The 26873-nt window shown below is 36.0% G+C and overlaps 1 protein-coding gene across 1 annotated transcript in view; it reads right to left on the reverse strand.

The window, feature by feature from the left end:
- The window catches only part of TOX (thymocyte selection associated high mobility group box), a 505432-nt gene that overhangs the window by 36054 nt on the left and 442505 nt on the right, over positions 1–26873 (reverse strand). The window contains exon 7 of the mRNA XM_053715064.1: positions 6090–6473. Coding sequence (XP_053571039.1) covers positions 6090–6473 — 384 coding nt within the window. The remainder of the gene's footprint in view (positions 1–6089; positions 6474–26873) is intronic.

The raw sequence follows: 26873 nt of genomic DNA on the forward strand, positions 1-26873 counted from the left end.
GTCTCCCAAACCTTCTTTAAAAAGGTGGACAGCAACAGTTACCTGGATTTTTCCAGTAACCACCACATGGGGTGGAAAAGAAATATCCCTTTCAGTCAATTCCAAAGAATACGGAGGAATTGCTCAGATATTAACACCTTTGAGTCACAAAGCAAGATTCTATACCAACGTTTTCTTGACAAGGGGATACCCTATAGACCTACTTGATCGTTGTCTTAATAGAGCACGAGATCTAGACAGAAATCTCTTTTTTAACAAATTTGAAAACAAAACAACTAATTCCAGTGATCCCACTAGTGCTAAGGCAGATAGCGAACCTCTTTTTATAACACAATACAATAGTAACCACAAAAAAATTTGCAATATATTGTACAAACATTGGAACATTATCCAAAAGGGACCCTTTATTGAAAAATATAGTTAAAGAAAGACCAAAAATCGTCTATAGACGGGCACCAACCCTTAGGAACAAATTAGCACCAAGTAAAAGGGTCAAACATTGCCAATCTTCTCTTAATAATCCGAAAAAAACTCTGAACTTTTTAAGATCATATGGTTCTTATAAATGTGGCAAGAGAGGATGTAATATGTGCAAATTTATCAGTTCCCAAAAAACATTTAAATCTAATACCACCGGTCTTACTTACCGGATCTCACATCGTCTCAATTGCGAATCGAAGTACATTGTTTATCTTTTAAACTGTGTATGTGGGGTCCAATATATTGGACGTACTACTAGAAACATACGCACCCCGTTGGGGTGAACATTATCGCAACTGCAAGAATTGTAAGAAAAGTAAAATTAACCATAGTGTTCCTAATCATTGTGAAATGATACATGATGGTAGATCAGACATTTTCAAAATCATTCCAATAGATCATGTACCCCCCTCGACAGATTACGATCGTCTAATTAAACTTAGACAATTAGAAACATATTGGATACACAAACTCAAAACACTGTACCCCCAGGGTTTGAATGCCAATGTTGATTTGGCAGCTTTCATTTAAATTTATTCACATTATCATCAAATACAGAGAATTTATTTTATATTTTACTTTGTATACATCAATAGACTGCACCGGTTTTATAAACACATCTGTATTACCCAAACATTATTTCAGGTACATACATACAAAGAGAATGAATCAGACCAAACATTGTAATTAGTTTTTAATAATATATAAGATCCACCCACCAGTTCAGAGTCTAGTAAACCCAGATCCTTATATAATCTGTCATTCACAGATAGCCCATCAGACCAAGTATAGGTTTACCATACACAAGGACACGAGTTTGTGTCCACCCCACAACCGGTGAAAAATTCACCATTAATCATTTTCTTCACATCAGACCTATATTATTTCCAACTACAACACCATCACTACCACTTATCTTCATTGCTAAATTCAACTCACTCTCGCGACCACTATACCGCATACACAAATATATTATTTTATTAACAATCATCATACAATATACATAGTAAAGTGTATTTTTTTAGTCTCATTCAGAATCCAATAACATCTATCTAATATTCATTACCATGTTTGCTTCTTGCAACAAGTCATGTTGCTATGCAATAACAATTGTTCAACAAATTGGTACTATGATAGTTTTCTGCTTTTATTTCTTACTATAACTTTGGCATGTCTTTGGTATATCGAGACCAACATCACACATTTTGTTATTACTTCTAATTAGCTCTTTTAGATAAGTACAAACCTAGTATACATAAGGTCATGGGTTTGAGCCCAACCTGGAAATTCATTGAATCTCAAATTATTTTCAAGATAGATAAAGCGCTGTTCTTTTTTTTGGGGATTGTTTTTTATGTTTTTTATGTTATTGTCCAATTATACTATTCATGTAACATATCATGATGCCTCTCTATAATAATTGTTCAACAAATTGGTACCCGTATAATTTTCGGTATCTATTTTCATACTATAACTTTGGCATGTTTCTGGTATATCTAGACCAACATCACCTAATTTGTCATTACATTTGATTAGCTCTTTTAGATAAACACAAACCTAGCACACATAGGGTCAAGAGTTCGAGCCCAACCTAGAACTTTATTGAAGCTTAAAATATTTTGAAGACAAAAAAAGCGCTGTTCTCTTTTTTTGAATGGTTATTATGCCATTTCCTAACTACCCTACTTGTGAAATGATCACTTACTGAGCATATTAGTTAGGGTGATGCATTTTCAGTAACATTACTACAGGTCACATCACTAGTGCAAACACGCTTTTAAACAGTCACTTGCAAAAAAGCTTTATACATTTTTTTAAGACATGTATATCATTTCCGAACAATGCTCAATATGACACTTTTTATTACTTTGTTTTTAACAATATATTTTTTAATGTATAATTGTTTGGAGATGACCTCCAGATTAGATTCCGGGTCATGATCAGGTATAAATAGTCACCTGTGAAACACCTATGTATATGCCTGAGGAAACGGTCCTTTACGGACTGAGAAACGCGTAGCAAATAAAATATTCTGTTTTTATACAGACCCCGGTTTCTTTGCTATTTTATATTGATGTCCTATTGATTTTATATTTGGTTGGATATCGAACACTTTTCCTTATTTGGACAATCACCATTTCATTTGGGATAAAATCTGATTGCACGAATACGATCATCTGGAGAAAGTATCCACAGTTGTTTGCACCTCTCCACTGGTATTCCGGCCTCTCAAACGATCCACAGCTGACGTAAGCCACACCTGTCTTCACCAATCCATAGGTTTCCCGGGTGAGACCTCCAGCGAACTGACTGCTGGTTTTGAATGTCAGCCTGCCTGCACGCACCTTGTTGATTTAAGGTGCCACTCCACTTGTGAGTATATTTCTTATACTTTATTTTTCAGCTGATGTAAACTGATTCACACTATGTTGGCGCCCGTTGTTGCTTTTATATCCTCACAATTTCTCATATGCAGCTACCAGGGTTTCAGGATCCAAATGTTTGCATTCACTTAGTAGAGAGGCAAACAGTAGTTTATTGTACACTTAAAGAAACTACTGTTTGCCTTTTATAATCCAGTGAGTGCGGATTTGCTTCCCAAACTATTTATTTAGCTGAATAATTGTAGAGGCCCACTTTTAAAACAAGTTTTTCAGGCAGAAGGATACTTTAATGGAAATTGACATGTAAAGGGAGGTTGACACCTCATAACTAATTTCTAACTAATTCCTTTGAAACATTTGTATGATACCAGACCCAAATTATGAGCCCTCAACTTGTCAAAATGCATCCCAGAATAAGAAAATGATGTGCCTTATGAAATGTGACAACATATAATTACACACATTCTTCACATTCTGGACTCATTTTTTTATATTTGTCTGATTAACAAATAAATGCAACCCTAATGTTATATTCAAACCAGTCATACATTTGAAATGAAAATGATAAATTTGAATAGTGAACTAATAACAAAATGTAGGATTTCTAAGGAAAAGGTGGTCTCTAATTCTGTCTTATTCTCCTTATTCCTGATTAATTCATTGTACCCTATAGTACTGTGGAGTATGTTGGTTCATTGCATATACAAATTTGGATTTCAGTTTTCTCTTGATAAATATTTCTATGCTCTGTCTAGAATAGTTTTGAGTTTCATTTTTTTTCCAATTTACTTATTTTATCAAGTTTGTTTTGCTCTCATTGTATTCTTTGTTGTAGGTAGGTAGCATGAACATGTATGGGTCACTATATTACAGTATACACTGCTACCATTCATTAAAAATGACTGCCATATGGTAATTGAGACACATGCACACTCCTGAGCTTGCCTACTTGCTTTTCAACAAAGAATACCAGGAGAACTAAGTAAATTTAAACTTCTGCTCTTCCTCTTCTGAGCTACTTGCATTCAGGTGTAACTGGAATAAAATATGAAAGCACCTTATGCAGGGTCTCTTAACAACAGAAAGTCACATTTTTATTTGTAAAAAAAGTATAAATAAGCTAAAGTCAAGTAATTACCTGCAATATTAACATAAACCACCATTAACGTAACCACTTGGCTGCAACACTTTTGTATTAACTGCAAAAAATATAACTCTTGAGTGAGACTTGAGAAGCTGTGCGCTTTAACACATGTTCTAAGCTATTCAAACCCTTGTTAGCTCCATTTGCAATATTCTTTTTTATAATGACATTACAGACCATGGTTTTTTTTAATAGACAAAGGTTAAGGCTATTCACAAGCAACTCAAGCAAAATCAATAGATTAATGCTCTACCCAATTAAAGGCTAGATGACAAGTGGAGCAGTAATTACTGCTACCACTCGAAGGTTAACTTCGCTAGAAGTTAACTTTCGGTGTGCATCAGGTAGTGCTGGTATTACAAGTCTAAAGTAAAAATGTTACGTTCGAGTTAAACCTGATGAACGCAAAAAGTTTACCACAGGATATCATGTTTGCACTATCACAATAACCCCATTGACTGAAATGGAGCAACAAAGTAAAAAAAAACCCCGAACATCTATACTCGCATGTAGTGATGTCGCAAACCTAAAATTTTGCGTTCGCGAACAGAGGACGCGAACTTCCACAACTGTTCGCGAACGGGCGAACCACCATAGACTTCAATAGGCAGGCAAATTTTAAAACCCACAGGGACTCTTTCTGGCCACAATAGTGATGGAAAAGTTGTTTCAAGGGTACTAACACCTGGACTGTGGCATGCCGGAGGGGGATCCATGGCAAAACTCCCATGGAAAATTACATAGTTGATGCAGAGTCTGGTTTTAATCCATAAAGGGCATAAATCACCTAACATTCCTAAATTGTTTGGAATAACGTGCTTTAAAACATCAGGTATGTACACGACTGTTACACCAGATATGAGTTGCACTGGGGTGACACTGTGCCCTGGCAGGCAGGCACTTAAACGCACACGTGTGAAGGAAACTGACTGCTATTATTTAACACAGTCAAAAAAGTGTTTTTTTTTTTAAATCTACACTACTGTTACACCAGATATGAGTTGCACTGGGGTGACACTGTGCCCTGGCAGGCAGGCACTTAAACGCACACGTGTGAAGGAAACTGACTGCTATTATTTAACACAGTCAAAAAAGTGTTGTTTTTTTTAAATCTACACTACAGTTACACCAGATATGAGTGGTGGCACTGGGCAAGTGGGCACAGTATACGCTGTGAGCCTGACACACACGCTGGCAGGCAGGCAACTGCAATTAGATTACACAGGGAAAAAAAAAAGCAGCCCTAAAAAGGGCTTTTTGGGGTGCTGTCCTTACAGCAGAGATCAGATGAGTCCTTCAGGACTGTAGTGGACAATGAATACACTAGCCTAGCTATAGATTTCCCTACTAAATCAGCAGCTACACTGTCCCTCCTCTCACTAACAATGCAGCTTCCGAATGAATCTAAAATGGATGCTGTCCAGGAGGTAGGAGGGTCTGGGAGGGAGGGTCTGCTGCTGATTGGCTGGAATGTGCCTGCTGACTGTGAGGTACAGGGTCAAAGTATTACTCAATGATGACAAATAGGGGGTGGATCGAACATCGCATATGTTCGCCCGCCGCGGTGAACGCGAACATGCTATGTTCGCCGGGAACTATTCGCCGGCAAACAATTCACGACATCACTACTCGCATGTTAAACCCCATCACAATAAGCCCCCTACTCTTATAACCCCTACACTGCTACACCCCTCTACATTTTTAAGCCCGCTACACTATTAACCCCTAAATCCTCCACATCCCCATCGCAAACTACTCTACTACACTATTAACCCCTAATCCGCCATATCCCCATCACAAACTACCCCACTATGCTATGTGATTGGTCGTTTGAATCTTATTGTTTCTCCTTTAATTAATTTTGCACCAAGTTTACACAGAAGAAGACTATCTCAATTCTTAATTTAATTATCAAGAAAACAGTAGGAGATTTTTCAACAATTATGGAGTAGAACGCTATTTTGCACCCCACATCAACTGATCAAAGGTACAGAATGAGCCCATTTAAAGAGGAAAAATATTACATTTTGGTAAAAGCAATTTGTTAACATTAACAACAACATATGTTAAACTGAACCAACCTGTTGCATTGTTGGTGAATGTAAAGCCTGGCCCTGCATTTGTAGCTGGTTTCCAAGGGACTGCTGCATTGAGAGTTGCTGGTGTTGCTGCATTTGCAGATGCTGATGAAGAGGTGGACTCATCTGGAGAGATGGTGGTGGTGACACAGCCATATTTGCAAGAGAAACAGTCACTGGCATTTGGTTGTTTGGCTTGGGAGCTATGTTCCTGTTCATGCCGGGGTGAATTGCAGATAAATGAGGGCTCATTACTGGCTGTTGGTGGTAAGGTGAACTGAGATACAGTGTAGAATGTGCTTGTGTGTGCCCATGAAACACTGGCTGTTTTGAATTAATCAGCTGAGATGGCTGTGAAGTTTTAACATCAACAGGATCATTGTAACTCTGTTGAAAATATAGTGACATATTAGTACGAAATAAATTATACCAAAACATTGTGCTTAACATTTGTTTTACAAAATTAAAATCTTATGATCCTAACAGCCATCTTGACACTAGTCATTCATCAATTATACCATTTATATTTAAAAAGACAACACATGCAAATTTCATATCATATGCTACTTTTTTTGATTTTGTTATGGTGTAAAGTAATTTATGAAGAGGATGCGGTTCACTCCTTAAAACTCAATTTTATTTCATCACTTAAAACAGAATAAAAACAGCTATTACAGGAAGATTCCCAGATGTGTGTGCTGCGCTTTACACACACATCTGGGAATCTTCCTGTAATAGCTGTTTTTATTCTGTTTTAAGTGATGAAATAAAATCGAGTTTTAAGGAGTGAACCGCATCGTCTTCATGATTGTATCTATATCTAGCGGGTTCTACTCCTGGGCTCTACAAGTTACTGTTGCAACCTGGAACCGACCCCTCCCACCACCAGATGATGCAATCCTGAGCGCCTGAGAATGCCTAACAGCACATCCGCAACTGAACACCAGAAAGCCAAGAAGGCAAGGGGTAAAGCACGCCTGGATCGTGTCCGTAGACAAAACGGTAACCGACTGTGCCTTGGCAGTAAAGACCGGACAAGTGATGGTAAGGGGCATGTCTTAAAGTGCTGGAGGTATTATTTTACTTTTGGGAGGTATCGCAAGGTCCAGGGGACACTCATTCGTATTGTGTCTTGCCCAGAATTTGGGAACTTTGTTAATAATTTACCGTTAACTTTCTCTTGAACTTTTCTTTTTGTAAAGTAATTTATGTATTTATCGTGAGCTTACATTTGTATCTCTTTTGGTCCTGCGTGTTTTTATTATTATTATTATTATTTGTTTTTTTAGAACATTTGGAAATCCTTGGATAACATTCCTAAACATTTTAAATTAAATAGTCATTTAAAAGGAAAAAATAGAATTGCAGGATATACTTCTATCAATGGATTTCCATAAAAAAACAGCACTTGCAAACATAATGTTATATTGCTTTTTGTGTTATGGTGTAATGCCTTCACTCAAATAAACAAAAATTAAACTAAATTAAAAAAAAAACAAACACTAAATTACAAAAAATAAAAAAAGATTACAAGAATTTTAAACTAATTACACCTACTCTAAGCCCCCTAAAAAAATAACAAAGCCCCCCAAAATAAAAAAATGCCCTACTCTATTCTAAAATAAAAAGTTAACAGCTCTTTTACCTTATCAGCCCTTAAAAGGGCCTTTTGCGGGGCATGCCCCAAAGTCATCAGCTCTTTTGCATTTAAAAAAAACATACAATACCCCCCCCAACATTACAACCCACCACCCACATACCCCTAATCTAACCCAAACCCCCCTTAAAAAACCTAACACTAAGCCCCTGAAGATCTCCCTACCTTATCTTCACCACGTCGGGTATCACTGATCCGTCCAGAAGAGGCTCCGAAGTCTTCATCCTATCCGGCAAAAAGAGGTCCAGAAGAGGCTCCGAAGTCTTCATCCTATCCGGCAAGAAGAGGACATCCAGACCGGTAGACATCTTCATCCAAGCGGCATCTTCTATCTTCATCCATCCGACAAGAAGCGGCTCCATCTTCAAGACCTCCGGCGCGGAACATCCTCTTCTCCCGACGACTAGACGAGGAATGAAGGTTCCTTTAAGTGACGTCATCCAAGATGGCGTCCCTCGAATTCCGATTGGCTGATAGTATTCTATCAGCCAATCGGAATTAAGGTAGGAAAAATCTGATTGGCTGATTGAATCAGCCAATCAGATTCAAGTTCAATCCGATTGGCTGATCCAATCAGCCAATCAGATTGAGCTTGCATTCTATTGGCTTAATAGGGTAGGGCATTTTTTTATTTTGGGGGGGCTTTGTTATTTTTTTAGGGGGCTTAGAGTAGGTGTAATTAGTTTAAAATTCTTGTAATCTTTTTTTATTTTTTGTAATTTAGTGTTTTTTTTTGTAATTTAGTTTAGTTGATTTAATTGTAGATAATTGTAGGTAGTTTAGTTAATTAATTTATTGATAGTGTAGTGTTAGGTTAGGATTTATTTTACAGGTAATTTTGTATTTTTTTTAACTAGGTAGCTATTAAATAGTTCTTAACTATTTGTACCTAGTTAAAATAAATACAAAGTTGCCTGTAAAATAAATATACATCCTAAAATAGCTACAATGTAATTATTATTTATATTGTAGCTATATTATGGTTTATTTTACAGGTAAGTATTTAGCTTTAAATAGGATTAATTTATTTAATAAGATTTATTTTATTTCGTTACATTTAAATTATATTTAATTTAGGGGGGTGTTAGGGTTAGGGTTAGACTTAGCTTTAGGGATTAATACATTTATTAGAGTAGCGGCGAGGTCCGGTCAGCAGATTAGGGGTTAATAAGTGTAGGTAGGTAGCGGCGACGTTGGGGGGGCAGATTAGGGGTTAATAAATATTATGTAGGTGTCGGGGATGTTAGGGGCAGCAGATTAGGGGTACATAGGGATAATGTAGGTGGCGGCGGTGTGCGGTCGGCAGATTAGGGGTTAAAAAATTTAATTATAGTGGCGGCGATGTGGGGGGACCTCGGTTTAGGGGTGCATAGGTAGTTTATGGGTGTAAGCGTACTTTAGAGCACAGTAGTTAAGAGCTTTATGAACCGGCGTTAGCCCATAAAGCTCTTAACTTCTGACTTTTTTTCTGCGGCTGGAGTTTTGTCACTAACACTCACTTCAGCCAAGACTCTAAATACCAGCATTAGAAAGATCCCATTGAAAAGATAGGATAAGCAATTGGCGTAAGGGGATCTGCGGTATGGAAAAGTCGTGGCTGGAAAGTGAGCGTTAGACCCTTTCCTGCATGACTCTAAATACCAGCGGCCGGACAAAACCAGCGTTAGGAGCCCTTAACGCTGGTTTGCACGGTTAACGCAGAACTCTAAATCTAGTCGATAGTTTCTAGATAAATCTTCCTTTTTTGTGGTGTGGTTTATTCATTTATTTCTGCTATGATTATTATATACAACTCTTCCGTGTTTTTTTTTTGTTTTTAAAAACATTTGAAAAGCCCTGAACTGTATAAAATGCATATACATTTTAAAAAAATATAACATAATACTATAGCGTTCAGAAAACCAAAAGCTATTTTTAAAAGTTTTAAAAGCGGGTTGCATTTTATATATATATATTACTCATAAAATCAGAAGCACAAAACTTTCTTACATAATTTTGTGCAGAACTACAATTAATTATTTAATAGCATCTTTTTTTAATAAGCAAGGTGGAAACATTTGGAATAATGTTTGGAATTGGTACCAAATACCAAAAATCTTTTCTTTTAAATTTGCAGATGCCAAAACCTTTCCTCAACAAACATCTGAAGTTCAGTCTGTGGGGCATATTTATCAAGGTCTGGCGGACCTGATCCAACAGTGCTCGCCGTATTCAGCATTGCACCAGCAGCTCGCAAGAGCTGCTGGTGCAACACCGCCCCCTGCAGACTCGCAGCAGGGGGGTGTCAATCAACCCGATCGTACTCGATCGGGTTGTATTGTGGCGATGTCTGTCCGCCTGCTCAGAGCAGGCGGACAGGTTACGGAGCAGCGGTCTTTGTGACCGCTGCTTCATAACTGCTGTTTCTGGTGAGTCTGAAGACTCGCCAGAAACACGGGGCATCAAGCTCCATACGGAGCTTGTTAAATAGAGCCCAAAGACTTTATCCTTACATGAGAAAACGAATCAGTGTCTGTGTTGTATTAGTTAGCTTTTTAGCTCATCTGCCTAGGACCCCATTGTTTGTGTTCTGTTTGTTCTTACCATGTAACAAATGCACATATACTACTTATATCTGTATTTCCATTACCATGAAATACTGAGAACATGGTCAGTACTATATAAATAAACTTACAGGCAAACATTATCTTGGTATACCTCTGGCACACCTTTAACTGGTAACCCATATCTGAACAAAGTGAGCAAAGGGTGGACTAAAAATCTAAGTTAAGAAAACATTTGCACATTTAACATATATCATTTTTGTTCAGTGTCATTTATTTTTCCAGATTTCCATGTGAAATGAAAATAGAAAAATCCATGCAACTGTGCCATAGTTTTAAAGACTATTTCATGTGTATAGAGTTTTGTATTGATAGAAATTGCTTGATGTTTACAGCCTATAATATGTTTTTTGTACAGTATTGATATTAAAGCAAGTTTACATTAACTAACCTATGATAAAATATTTAAGTTTCAGTAAAATAAAGCTAAAACACAAACTCATCCAGATATATTTCACAAAGATGTTAAATACATATCGGCTAGATTACAAGTTTTGCGTTATGAGTGAAAAAGTCTCATAACGCTGCTTTTTCACTACCGCTGCTATTACGAGTCTTCCAGGTATAGGTGTTTACTGCACACTTTTTTGGCCGTAACGCAACATAACTACCGAACCTTTCAAAAAGACCTTTTCCAATGGGACTTCCATAGCGCCAGTATTACCTGGTTATATTATTTCAGATTTGTTTTTAAATAAGAGTTTTGCCTGGGAGGCCAAAAACTGAGCGGTACACCTTATACCGTCAAGATTCGTTCCGCCATCTAAAGTCAGTAGTTATGAGTTTTATGCTACAAAGCTGTAGCATAAAACTCATAACTAAAGTGTTACAAAGTACACTAACACCCATAAACTACCTATTAACCCCTAAACTGAGGCCCTCCCGCATCGCAAACACTATAATAAAAATATTAACCCCTAATATGCTGCTCCGGACATCGCCGCCACTATAATAAACATATTAACCCCTAAACCGCTACACTCCCGCATTGCAAACGCTAGTTAAATATTATTAACCCCTAACTATACTAAAGTTATTAACCCCTAAACCTAATCCTAACCCTAACACCCCTAACTTGAATATAATTAAAATAAATCTAAATAAAAATTACTATCATAACCTAAATAATTCCTATTTAAAACTAAATACTTACCTGTAAAATAAAACCTAAGCTAGTTACAATATAACTAATAGTTACATTGTAGCTATCTTAGGTTTTATTTTTATTTCACAGCTAAGTTTCTATTTATTTTAACTAGGTAGATTAGTTAGTAATTAGTTATTAACTATTTACTAACTACCTAGTTAAAATAAATACAATTTTACCTGTAAAATAAAACCTAACCTGTCTTACACTAACACATAACATTACACTACAATTAAATAAATTACATTAAATACAATTAACTAAATTACAAAAAAAAATAAACACTAAATTACACAAAATAAAAAAGAAATAATCAAATATTTAAACTAATTACACCTAATCTAATAGACCTATCAAAATAAAAAAGCCCCCCCCCAAAATAAAAAAGCCTAGCCTAAACTACCAATAGCCCTTAAAAGGGCCTTTTGCAGGGCATTGCCCCAAATAAATCAGCTCTTTTACCTGTAAAAATAAATACAAACAACCCCCCCAACAGTAAAACCCACCACCCACACAACCAAACCCCCCAAATAAAATCCTATCTAAAAAACCTAAGCCCCCCATTGCCCTGAAAAGGTCATTTGGATGGGCATTGCCCTTAAAAGGGCATTTAGCTCTTTTTCTTTGCCCAAACCCCTAATCTAAAAATATAACCCACCCAATAAACAATAAAAAAACTAACACTACCCCCGAAGATCCACTTACAGTTTTTGAAGACCGGACATCCATCCTCATCAAGCCGGGAGAAGTCTTCATCCAAGTGGGCAGAAGTCCTCAACGAAGCCGGGAGAAGTCTTCATCCAAGTGGCAATAGGTTGTCCTCCAGGCGCGCAGAAGTCTTCATCCAGACGGAAACTTCATCCTTCCAATGCGGAGCGGCTCTATCTTCAAGACATCCGGCGTGGAGCATCCTCTTCATACGTTCCCAGCCGTACACTGAAGGTTTCTTTAAATGATGTCATCCAAGATGGTGACCCTTGAATTCCAATTGGCTGATAGAATTCTATCAGCCAATCGGAATTAAAGGTAAAAAAATCCTATTGGCTGATGCAATCAGTCAATATGATTGAGCTCGCATTCTATTGGCTGTTCCAATCAGGCTAGGGTTTTTTTATTTTGGGGGGCTTTTTATTTTGATAGGGCTATTAGATTAGGTGTAATTAGTTTAAATATTTGATCATTTCTTTTTTATTTTTTGTAATTTAGTGTTTATTTTTTTTGTAATTTAGTTAATTGTATTTAATTAATGTAATTTATTTAATTTTAGTGTAATGTTAGGTGTTAGTGTAAAACAGGTTAGGTTTTATTTTACAGGTAAATTTGTATTTATTTTAACTAGGTAGTTAAATAGGAATTAGTTAGTTAATGAAAGTAATTTTTATTTTATTTTTATTTTAATTATATTAAAGTTAGGGGTGTAAGGGTTAAACTTAGGGGTTAATATATTTATTTAGTGTTAGTGATGTGGGAGGCCAGAGATTTAAGGGTTAATAAATTTAGTATAGTGGTGGTGGCGACATTGGGGGCAGCAGATTAGGGGTTAATCAGTATAATGTAGGTGGCGGCGACATTTGGGGCGGCAGATTAGGGGTTAATAAGTGTAGGTAGGTGGCGGCGATGCTAGGGGCGGCAGATTAGGGTTTAATAAGTGTAATGTAGGTGTCAGCGATGTCAGGGGCAGCACATTAGGGGTGTTTAGACTCGGGGTTTATGTTAGGGTGTTAGGTGTAAACATACATTTTCTTTCCCCATATGAATCAATGGTGCTGCGTTACGGAGCTTTACGCGCCTTTATTGCAGGTGTTAGGCTTTTTTTTAGCTGGCTCTCCCCATTGATGTCTATGGGGAAATCGTGCACGAGCACATAAAACCAGATCAAAGCAGCACTGGTATTTGTGTGCAGTATGAAGCTCAACGCTGCCATATTGCCTGCTAATGCCTGTTTTTTTTTAAACCTGTAATAGCAGCGCTATTAAAGGTGAGCGGTGGAAATAACTTGCAAGTTAGTACCGAGCCGCTCATAACGCAAAACATGTAATCTGGCTGTATGTTTGTTATCAATTTTATTTTTTATTTAGAAATGGAAACATTAACCTCTATACAAACTCCTTTTAAAAAAAGACCTCTTTAGCTAGATATTTATAGGGAAAAAAAGCTTTATAATAAAATAATAATTCATATTTAAAAACAAATTTGAAATAATATAAGCTAAATGTTTAGTTTCTCATTCCTAGGTCCCTATAAAAACATTTAAATCCTCAAAGTGAATGATGTTATCTTAAGCTAAACTGCTAATTCTGGTTAGTGAAAAAGGCGATCAGTATGATTAATTGCATGTCCAGTGGCCAGAATTTTGATTGATCTGAGATGAACCCCTTGCGGAACCAACAGTGCATTGAAAATTCAATTAATGCAATTTGTGTAATGTTTGGAATAGGTCAGTTTAAGAATTGAATAAATACTACAATAGGAAATAACGGCACAAAATAATGTTTTTCATATATTTTTTTATTTACAAGCATATCAGAATGCTTGCAAATATACAGTGTTGTATTAATAGAACAGATTTCAGACAATTCTAAAGTATGGCTAGCTTTTTCACTAATTTATGATAGGTAAACTAGTACATGTTTGTTAATGAAGACAAACCCAACTAATAATATTAGTATTGACATATTACTGAGTTTTGTTCATAACCATATATTTAGGAATCAAACTAAAAACAGGGTAGATTGAAATTGTGGTGTTGATAATTTCAAACATGTTTTTTTATTGTCCAATAAGCCATTTTAAATAATCACATACTATACTTTAAGCATTATTTACATGACTTATTGGATGTCTTAGAACCTTCACTGCATGGGTCCAAACAAGAAATGACACCCTCTCCTACACTTAGTCTACTACAATATAAACCCAACTATAGTCAGGAAAGATTAAAGTTCAGCATATGGAAATGTATTGAGCGTACACTGATACCCAGCTAAAGATATTTTAAAATTCACTATTTGCCAGAATATGGTGTCCCTATGTGCCGCTCCTGTCAAATGAGGATTGGGTCCCATGGTCCCACCTGGTCCATTTATACAGCTGGAAATGCTTAGAACACAAATAAATTTAAGATATTGCATTCCAAACGTATCCCAATCCATTCAAATGTCCTTAATGTAATATTTGTATAGACTGTTGTGTCACATTCCTCATTACAAATGTAACCTCATAAAATCACCTTTGCATCATTATCATACAGCTCCAAATGACATTTACATATTTTAATTTGCAAATTCCAAAGCAACCATAACTCCCAACAACTGCAACACCTCCACTGCATGAAACCCATACAAATGCAATATTTCAAACAACTAATCTGGTAACTGCTGGAATCCCTTTACTGTTATAACCTAAAAATTCAACCATTTAAAGGGACATTGTACACTGGATTTTTCTTTGCATAAATGTTTTGTAGATGATCCATTTATATAACCCATTCGGGAGTGTTTTTACATTGTTTATTTAATGTTTTTATTGATGACATCAATCTTTATTTCCACCCACCCCAAAAATAGGAATCTTGCATCTTAATATACTTATCTTAGTGCAAAATATGAATTCTCCTCCAGATCGGCTACATATTTATAGTCTTCCTTGTTAGCTGACCCTTGTGGTGAAAGTCTTAAATATTTAAATGATCCTTAATTAGTTAGAGGAATATTCTGCTAACCAGCTGTATCCTCATCTGGAATGGCCAAGGAGCAAAACTTAGGTTATGTATTTTACCCACTTGCAAGGATTGAACACAAAAAGAAATGTGTTTAAAAACTAAAATGTAACAAAATAATGGCACTTCAACACCATGCCAATTCAACCATATTGTAAAATATGCTTAAAATACATGCACCTGCTATTTAAAATGAAGTGAATTGTGCCAAAGTTCCCCATATGCTAGTTGGCAAACTCCACTGTAAGCTATTGGACAAAAACAGACATTTGCCTCATAGACATGTTAGGTGCCTTGATAACCTTTCAAATGCAAATGGCTCCCCTAGCAGATAAGCTACATTGGACACACACTCCTGCTCTGACAATGTATGTTAGGGGAGTCATATGCACATAAAAAATAGCACAACAGAACTAATAAGCTTTCTACAAATAATTAGTGATAGTATATTTCAAATTTATCCAGCTCAAATTTAAAATGCACAATTATGCAATTCATATAGACTACATTTAAGTGATTATCCAGTTAAATACCAGAAATAAGACCTCCCTTTTTTCTTTATGTTCGGGATAATCTATGTTAGTGTACAAAATAAGAGAGTCTTTGGGGTCGATTTATTATGGCCCAAATGGGGCCAAATACTCCTGTTTCCGTGTGAGCCTTTAGGGTCGCCGGAAACAGGAGTTAAGAAGCAGCGGTCTAAAGAATGCTGCTCCTTAACTCGTCCACTGCTTCTGAGGCTGCGGACATCAATCCACCTGATCACATAAAATTGGGTTGATTGACATCCCTGAATCGGCAGGGGGTGGTATTGCACAAGCAGTTCACCAGAACTGCTTGTGCAATGTTAAATGCTGACAGCGCATGCTGTCGTCATTCAGCGATGTCTCTTGGACATGATACTCTACAGCATATCATGTCCGCCAGACATTGATAAATCGTTCCCTTTGTGTTTACCTTCTTGTGTTACTTGAAACCAATGGTACCACTTTTGTAAATTATGTCACTTATGTTATTAGTTCAAAAATATTTAAGTTATTAGTTAAATAGGATTGGGTGCAAAGTACCAATTGTAAAATCATATTCAGTATAAACCTTAAAAATAAGTTTTTTGCAACTTTTATTAAAATAACTTAAAATTGCTAAAATTACAAGAATGGACTTTATTGTATGATATGTGGTTCAGGAGAGTACACAAAGAAAAATGGTATCTGCGCTGATTATAACTATTAAGTCAGTAGGAAAAAACATAATTTATGTAAGAACTTACCTGATATATTTATTTCTTTCATATTAGCAAGAGTCCATGAGCTAGTGACGTATGGGATATACATTCCTACCAGGAGGGGCAAAGTTTCCCAAACCTCAAAATGCCTATAAATACACCCCTCACCACACCCACAAATCAGTTTAACGCATAGCCAAGAAGTGGGGTGATAAGAAAAAAGTGCGAAAGCATAAAAAATAAGGAATTGGAATAATTGTGCTTTATACAAAAAAATCATAACCACCACAAAAAGGGTGGGCCTCATGGACTCTTGCTAATATGAAAGAAATGAATTTATCAGGTAAGTTCTTACATAAATTATGTTTTCTTTCATGTAATTAGCAAGAGTCCATGAGCTAGTGACGTATGGGATAATGACTACCCAAGTTGTGGATCTTCCACGCAAGAGTCACTAGAGAGGGAGGGATAAAATAAAGACAGCAAAATCCGCTGAAAATAATCCACACCCAAAATAAAGTTTAAATCTTATAATGAAAAAAACTGAAATTATAAGCAGAAGAATCAAACTGAAACAGCTGCCTGAAGTACTTTTCTACCAAAAACTGCTTCAGAAGAAGAAAACACATCAAAATGGTAGAATTTAGTAAAAGTATGCAAAGAAGACCAAGTTGCTGCTTTGCAAATCTGATCGACCGAAGCTTCATTCCTAAACGCCCAGGAAGTAAAAACTGACCTAGTAGAATGAGCTGTAATCCTTTGAGGCGGAGTTTTACCCGACTCGACATAGGCATGATGAATTAAAGATTTTAACCAAGATGCCAAAGAAATGGCAGAGGCCTTCTGACATTTCCTAGAACCGGAAAAGATAACAAATAGACTAGAAGTCTTTCGGAAATTCTTAGTAGCTTCCACATAATATTTCAAAGCTCTAACTACATCCAAAGAATGCAATGATTTCTCCTTAGAATTCTTAGGATTAGGACATAATGAAGGAACCACAATTTCTCTACTAATGTTGTTAGAATTCACAACCTTAGGTAAAAATTTAAAAGAAGTTCGCAACACCGCCTTATCCTGATGAAAAATCAGAAAAGGAGACTCACAAGAAAGAGCAGATAATTCAGAAACTCTTCTAGCAGAAGAGATGGCCAAAAGAAACAAAGCTTTCCAAGAAAGTAATTTAATGTCCAATGAATGCATAGGTTCAAACGGAGGAGCTTGAAGAGCCCCCAGAACCAAATTCAAACTCCAAGGAGGAGAAATTGACTTAATGACAGGTTTTATACGAACCAAAGCTTGTACAAAACAATGAATATCAGAGATTTGTCCTTTCAAGGAACTTGCAGACAAACCTTTATCCAAACCATCCTGAAGAAACTGTAAAATTCTCGGAATTCTAAAAGAATGCCAGGAAAAATGATGAGAAAGACACCAAGAAATATAAGTCTTCCAGACTCTATAATATATCTTCCTAGATACAGATTTACAAGCCTGTAACATAGTATTAATCACAGAGTCAGAGAAACCTCTTTGACTAAGAATCAAGCCTTCAATCTCCATACCTTTAAATTTAAGGATTTGAGATCCTGATGGAAAAAAGGACCTTGCGACAGAAGGTCTGGTCTTAACGGAAGAGTCCACGGTTGGCAAGAGGCCATCCGTACAAGATCCGCATACCAAAACCTGTGAGGCCATGCTGGAGCCACCAGCAGAACAAACGAGCATTCCTTCAGAATCTTGAAGATTACTCTTGGAAGAAGAACTAGAGGCGGAAAGATATAGGCAGGATGATACTTCCAAGGAAGTGACAATGCATCCACTGCTTCCGCTTGAGGATCCCTGGATCTGGACAGATACCTGGGAAGTTTCTTGTTTAGATGAGAAGCCATCAGATCTATTTCTTGAAGTCCCCACATTTGAACAATCTGAAGAAATACCTCTGGGTGAAGAGACCATTCGCCCGGATGTAATGTTTGGCGACTGAGATAATCCGCTTCCCAATTGTCTATACCTGGGATATGAACCGCAGAAACTAGACAGGAGCTGGATTTCGCCCATACCAGTATCCGAGATACTTCTTTCATAGCCAGAGGACTGTGAGTCCCTCCTTGATGATTGATGTATGCCACAGTTGTGACATTGTCTGTCTGAAAACAAATGAACTATTCTCTCTTTAGAAGAGGCCATGACTGAAGAGCTCTGAAAACTGCACGGAGTTCCAAAATATTGATTGGTAATCTCACCTCCTGAGATTCCCAAACCCCTTGTGCTGTCAGAGACCCCCAAACAGCTCCCCAACCTGTCAGACTTGCATCTGTTGAAATTACAGTCCAGGTCGGAAGAACAAAAGAAGCCCCCTGAACTAAACGATGGTGATCTGTCCACCACGTCAGAGAGTGTCGTACAATCGGTTTTAAAGATATTACTTGAGATATCTTTGTGTAATCCCTGCACCACTGGTTCAGCATACAGAGCTGAAGAGGTCGCATGTGAAAACGAGCAAAGGGGATCGCGTCCGATGCAGCAGTCATAAGACCTAGAATTTCCATGCATAAGGCTACCGAAGGGAATGATTGTGATTGAAGGTTTCGACAAGCTGAAATCAATTTTAGACGTCTCTTGTCTGTCAGAGACAGAGTCATGGACGCTGAATCTATCTGGAAACCTAAAAAGGTTACCCTTGTCTGAGGAATCAATGAACTTTTCGGTAAATTGATCCTCCAACCATGATCTTGAAGAAACAACACAAGTCGATTCGTATGAGATTCTGCTAAATGTGAAGACTGAGCAAGTACCAAGATATCGTCCAAATAAGGAAATACCACAATACCCTGTTCTCTGATTACAGACAGAAGGGCACCGAGAACCTTTGTAAAAATTCTTGGAGCTGTTGCTAGGCCAAACAGCAGAGCCACAAACTGGTAATGCTTGTCTAGGAAAGAAAATCTCAGAAACTGATAGTGATCTGGATGAATCGGAATATGCAAATATGCATCCTGTAAATCTATTGTGGACATATAATGCCCTTGCTGAACAAAAGGCAGGATAGTCCTTATAGTTACCATTTTGAATGTTGGTATCCTTACATAACGATTCAATATTTTTAGATCCAGAACTGGTCTGAAGGAATTCTCCTTCTTTGGTACAATGAAGAGATTTGAATAAAACCCCAGCCCCTGTTCCAGAACTGGAACTGGCATAATTACTCCAGCCAACTCTAGATCTGAAACACATTTCAGAAATGCTTGAGCCTTCGCTGGATTTACTGGGACACGGGAAAGAAAAAATCTCTTTGCAGGAGGCCTTATCTTGAAGCCAATTCTGTACCCTTCTGAAACAATGTTTTGAATCCAAAGATTGTGAATTGAATTGATCCAAATTTCTTTGAAAAATCGTAATCTGCCCCCTACCAGCTGGGCTGGAATGAGGGCCGCACCTTCATGTGGACTTGGGAGCTTGCTTTGGTTTTCTAAAAGGCTTGGATTTATTCCAGACTGGAGATGGTTTCCAAACTGATACCGCTCCTGTGGATGAAGGATCAGGCTTTTGTTCCTTATTGTGACGAAAGGAACGAAAACGATTATTAGATCTAAATTTACCTTTAGATTTTTTATCCTGTGGTAAAAAAGTTCCTTTCCCTCCAGTAACAGTTGAGATAATAGAATCCAACTGAGAACCAAATAATTTATTACCCTGGAAAGAAAGGGAAAGCAAATTTGACTTAGAAGACATATCAGCATTCCAAGTTTTAAGCCATAAAGCTCTTCTAGCTAAAATAGCTAGAGACATATACCTGACATCAACCCTAATGATATCAAAGATAGCATCACAAATAAAATTATTAGCATGTTGAAGAAGATTAACAATGCTATGAGAATTATGATCTGTTACTTGTTGCGCTAAAGCTTCTAACCAAAAAGTTGAAGCTGCAGCAACATCCGCTAAAGATATAGCAGGTCTAAGAAGATTACCTGAACATAAGTAAGCTTTTCTTAGAAAGGATTCAATCTTCCTATCTAAAGGATCCTTAAAGGAAGTACTATCTGCCGTAGGAATAGTAGTACGTTTAGCAAGAGTAGAGACAGCCCCATCAACTTTAGGGATTTTGTCCCAAAATTCTAATCTGTCAGATGGCACAGGATATAATTGCTTAAAACGTTTAGAAGGAGTAAATGAATTACCGAAATTATTCCATTCCCTGGAGATTACTTCAGAAATAGCATCAATTTCTGGAATAACTACAGGAGATTTAAAAACCTTATTTAAACGTTTAGATTTAGTATCAAGAGAACCAGAATCCTCTATTTCTAATGCAATTAAGACTTCTTTAAGTAAAGAACGAATAAATTCCATTTTGAATAAATATGAAGATTTATCAGCATCAACCTCTGAGACAGAATCCTCTGAACCAGAGGAACCATTATCAGAATCAGAATGATGACGTTCATTTAAAAATTCATCTGAAAAATGAGAAGTTTTAAAAGACCTTTTACGTTTACTAGAAGGAGGAATAACAGACATAGCCTTCTTAATGGATTTAGAAACAAAATCTCTTATGTTAACAGGAACACTCTGAGTATTAGATGTTGATGGAACAGCAACAGGTAATGTAACATTACTAAAGGAAATATTATCTGCATTAACAAGTTTGTCATGACATTCATTACAAATAACAGCTGGAGGAATAGATACCACAAGTTTACAGCAGATATACTTAACTTTGGTAGATCCAGCACCAGGCAGCGTTTTTCCAGAAGTATCTTCTGACTCAGTGTCAATCTGGGACATCTTGCAATATGTAATAGAAAAAACAACATATAAAGCAAAATTGATCAAATTCCTTAAATGACAGTTTCAGGAATGGGAAAAAATGCCAGTGAACAAGCTTCTAGCAACCAGAAGCAATAAATAATGAGACTTAAATAATGTGGAGACAATAGTGACGCCCATATTTTTTTAGCGCCAAAAAAGACGCCCACATTATTTGGCGCCTAAATGCTTTTGGCGCCAAAAAAGACGCCGTATCCGGAACGCCGACACTTTTGGCGCAAAAAAACGTCAAAAAATGACGCAACTTCCGGCGACACGTATGACGCCAGAAACAGGAAAAAAATTTGCGCCAAAAAATTCCGCGCCAAAAATGACGCAATAAAATGAAGCATTTTCAGCCCCCGCGAGCCTAACAGCCCACATGGAAAAAAAGTCAAATTTTAAGGTAAGAAAAAAATTGATTTATTCATATGCATTATCCCAAATATGAAACTGACTGTCTGAAATAAGGAACGTTGAACATCCTGAGTCAAGGCAAATAAATGTTTGAATACACATATTTAGAACTTTATATAAAAGTGCCCAACCATAGCTTAGAGTGTCACAGAAAATAAGACTTACTTACCCCAGGACACTTATCTACATGTAGTAGAAAGCCAAACCAGTACTGAAACGAGAATCAGTAGAGGTAATGGTATATATAAGAGTATATCGTCGATCTGAAAAGAGAGGTAAGAGATGAATCTCTACAACCGATAACAGAGAACCTATGAAATAGACCCCGTAGAAGGAGATCATTGAATTCAAATAGGCAATACTCTTCTCACATTCCTCTGACATTCACTGCACGCTGAGAGGAAAACCGGGCTCCAACCTGCTGCGGAGCGCATATCAACGTAGAATCTAGCACAAACTTACTTTACCACCTCCATAGGAGGCAAAGTTTGTAAAACTGATTTGTGGGTGTGGTGAGGGGTGTATTTATAGGCATTTTGAGGTTTGGGAAACTTTGCCCCTCCTGGTAGGAATGTATATCCCATACGTCACTAGCTCATGGACTCTTGCTAATTACATGAAAGAAAAGGAGGATACACCAATCTCTCAACCAGTACAAAGAATATTATAGGGAATTCAGAGCCTAAACTAAGAATTCCTAACCCACAGTGCTTGGTAGCTTAAAATATTGTTCAGACAGATGTGACAACAATTTGCTTTACAAATAAAATAAAATAAAATTATACACCTGAGAATAGCCTATACATTGATCAGAGAGGCAATAAAATCGCTACAATGTAAATAATACCTAAATTGGATACATGCATTAATATACAATAAAATAATAAAGAAAATAAAAGAAAATAAAACAGATGATAAAGACGATAAAAAATTATTTCCAATCAAGACTTATGAGGTCAAACGAAGTGGAGCGGATTGCAAATATAATGATATCCACAGAGGAATCAGCGGAGAAGCTGGAACACACATGTGTCATTTATGTAATATGTTCTGATAGCTATGTCATTTATGTAATATGTTCTGATATCTATGTCATTTATTTAATACAATGTCGATGTGGCTTACATTACGTAGGGGAAACAGGAAGACCCCTACGTACTCATATTAGGGAACATGGTCTATTGAAAACTATACTTTGGAAAGAAATAGGTACCTCCCTGTACCAAAGCATTTTGCAGTTTGTAATAAAGGGAATCTGAATTACTTTTCTTATGTAGGGATAGAAAAATATAAGAAGAATTGGAGGGGAGGGACCCCCAGATAGAACTCCTAAAGAGGGAGACCAAGTGGATTTTTGATTTAAAGACTCTGCAACCGAATGGTCTAAATTTGAATTTTGATATTGGTTGTTTTCTGAATGACTAGAAGTAGAATTCTAATTAGTAATATTTTGGATTTACTGTATGGTTCATCCAATTTGTATTTGATTTGTTCTAAAATATGTAAGGTACCAACTACGTACATTTATTTCTTGAGTCATGTTTCTACCTATTCATCTGCTTTAGTTTGAACATATCGGGCAGAGGTATGGTGTCACTTAAATCCAATATTTGAGAAATTTGACATTTTTAAATAAAAAAATTGTCTAAAAAGAAACTTTGTATCTTAGATAATAAGGATCCAATTTTGTCTTAATTTGATCTAATTTTCTACTATCCTCTTTGAAGCTATTATTTATCTCCATTTTAGCCCCTTGTAATGAATCAATTTTTTTCCAATGTTTTCAAATTTTGTCTACTGGTATTTTCAGTGGTTACTATGGGCTCCTTACATTTTACATCCATTATTTTTCACTTATCATTCATTCATTCTTTTTCCCTTATCATTCATTCATATCTCACAATTTTATATTTTCATTTTCACTTTTATATGTAGTATTTACTAGATCCAAGTACTGTATGAACATATGAAATATCTTTCATTTGCTTTATCCAATTGAAGGTGCTGATTGTGGTGTTTTCAGTCAGATGTGATGTAATTTCTGATGAGACAAGAATTAGGTATGACATGTATCTATTCCTGTATAAACGTAATTAAAAGGAGATACAGGTAATATGTATATGTGAATTATAATTCTAAGCGTCTAAATTTTGCTTAGGGTACTGCATACTATCCTGAGATTTAGAGGCCTATTTATTAAAGGTCTGTCGGACCTGATCCGACAGTGCGGATCAGGTCCGACAGACCTCGCTGAATGAGGAGAGCAGTATGCTCTCTGTATCAGGGGGGTGTCAATCAATCCAATCGTACTCAATCGGGTTGAATTGTGTCGATCTACATTTTAGACCGCTGCTTCATAACTGCTGTTTCTGCCGACCTCTGACGAAGAAGTAGTGTGATACTTCGAAATGCGTAAGGAATACAAATCCACAAGTGGGTGTACAGTTTTACTTTCTACGATAGTGATACCGGCATTTTTGGACTTTTAGTTATCATGAAGCTGTATGCTTTTACACCGCAACCATTGCATAGTTTTGTCTCCCTGAATACTGTTTAGGACTCTTTTGCATGTGCACTGCATTACAGTTAATTAAGAATAGGGCAGTGAGAGATCAGAACTTGATGCATCAAATTGCTTTTACATTTGCACCCTTCTTATGATAAGATATCCATATGACTTTTTATATAACAGAAGGATATGGTGCAAGTTGTATACAACTTGTTTTAAACTATTTTGAATTTTAAAGAAGAGATATGTGATTTGGTCTAAGTTACCTATTAATTGAAAAAGTGGAGAACTATCTACAACATCAGTCAAGTACAACTTTATATATGTGTATAAGCTTGAATGCTTACCTCATCAAGGATTGAGGGCAATAAATGTAAGTGCAAATCGTTTTACTTCCAACATAATAAATAATTTGCTTAACAGAATTACGCTATGTGCCTTTTTCTTGTTTCTTTCTCTATATCCTGCTGAGAATTGGTAACCAGGGAATATCCATTATAAATACCCTACTCCTGGGAGACACCAAGAGATATCAACACAGAGAGAGCTGGAAGTTTCTACCAGAAAAGCGGCACTAAAAAGATTACAGAGATATACCGACTAAGAGGCTCAGAAAAATTCCTTATTGGAAAGGTTTAACGGAGGAGAATAACTACAGACCAAGGACTGGACCAGTATTGGTTTTCCCGTGTGCATACATTACCTCATATGATTGGAGTAATCTCTGGTAAGAAGAAAACCATTTACCAGCAATACTATTGCCTTTTTACTCTTCGGACTTTATATTATTAACTATTAATTATTATACATTCTTCAAAGCTTTTATTGTTTCATCACATATATGGAATTGTAGTACTGAGTAACTGAATAATCCAGTTGTATATTTGTGCACTGAAGTTTTATTGATTTGTTCTCTTGTTTATGAATATCTCTAACAGTGTTAAGGGTACACTGAATCTCTTTTCATGCAGCACGATATACCCACATAATATATCTCTATAATACATATATTGAGATATATTTTCCCCCTTACTCTCTTCTTTTATACGTGTGCAGATCTACAGTTTAGCGCTGGTAATACATCTTTATTCTTTTATATTTATATATATATATATATATATATATATATATATATATATATATATATATATATATATAAATAATTATATATGTGTACATATGTATTTAAGTGTTTATATGTGTATATATGTCTATATATATATATATATACATATAAATACATAAATACATACGTACACACACATTTAGATATGTATATATCTCTGTGTTAAAGCCCTTTGCCTGCCTTTTTTTTTAACACCTGAGACCTCAGATCTTTGAGCCCTTATAACTTTTTTGTGCAATATTTAAAATAATTGTTTTTAGATGTTGTTATAATGAGTGTAACTGTGCTTTGCAATGTATTTTTATTTCTTTAGTGGCACTTTTTTGTTTCACAACACAGTTAACTAGAGCTCTGAGGATGCGCTAACCCGACGAGCGTTAACTTCAATTGCTCTCAAGCGATCATGTTTACTTTTAACTTGTAAAACGAGCGGAAAACCCAACAAGAGCAAACAACCGCGCTATACCTCTTATCACTGACGTGTAACTGTTAGTGCTCCACTTGTTAACTGGCCCTATATTTAATATTATAGCACCACAGTATTTCAGGTCATATGTGGCATAAATACACTATTTCAGTACATTAACAAGACAAATTAGTTCTGAATATTATACTGTTTCTCTCTTGAACCACATATCTTACAATAAAGTTCATTATTGTGATTTTTAGTTATTTTAATAAAAGTTAAGTTTTATTTTCTATTTTATTGTCATAAGCCAGTTTTTTACTTATTGCAAACATGCACATGTAATAATAGTTTGCTAGTCTGACAGCCTCTGTTATCAGAAATTTTATTTTGTTATCCTGGTAGCAGCTAACATTACTGCTATGTGTTCTATATATTGCCTGTGCAAATTATTATTATTACAGTAAGAAATATTTATGATTATAAAGCAGATCTTTAATGTATTTTGATAGAAAATGTAGCATACTGCAACTCTTGTGGAAAAATTGCATTTACATCCCTTGAGCATTGTGTGTTGTGCATATTTTTTTAAATGTGGTTATATCTGAACCTGAAGTAAAAGCCACAATATAAAGTAACTAAAAGCTATATTTAATGTCTGAATATATTCCCACTGCAAAACATTTTCAAATGTTCAAATTCCTTATATGTGCAATTTTGAGAAGCAATTGGCAGTTTTCAGTGACTAAAATCGTTGAAATGGTCATTTGCTAAACAACTGGTAATATACATGTAATCATTACACAAATGTTATCATGCATATTTATAGGCACCTGCATAACAAAATAAAATTCATTTTCATAAAGTTCAAATGTCTAGTTTTAAATAGTGCACTTAACAACTGCTCATATATACCTGTTACCAATTCCACTCTAATTTTAAATAAACATTTTAAAAAAAGGTTTTATGGTTTGTTAAATTAAGGTGAAGTGCTTTGATTAATATACTTATACACAGGTAGATATTCACTAAAATATATTTTTAAAAATGGCAAAATTCAATTGTTTTAGTATTTAAACGTCTGAGCAATGATTTTTACGAGTTAACATTTTTTTTTTGTAATTTTAATATAAATTTAACGTCTTCACTATTTAACCTTGTCTCCTC

The sequence above is a fragment of the Bombina bombina genome, chromosome 5 (assembly GCF_027579735.1).
Source record: "Bombina bombina isolate aBomBom1 chromosome 5, aBomBom1.pri, whole genome shotgun sequence".
Lineage (NCBI taxonomy): Eukaryota > Metazoa > Chordata > Amphibia > Anura > Bombinatoridae > Bombina > Bombina bombina.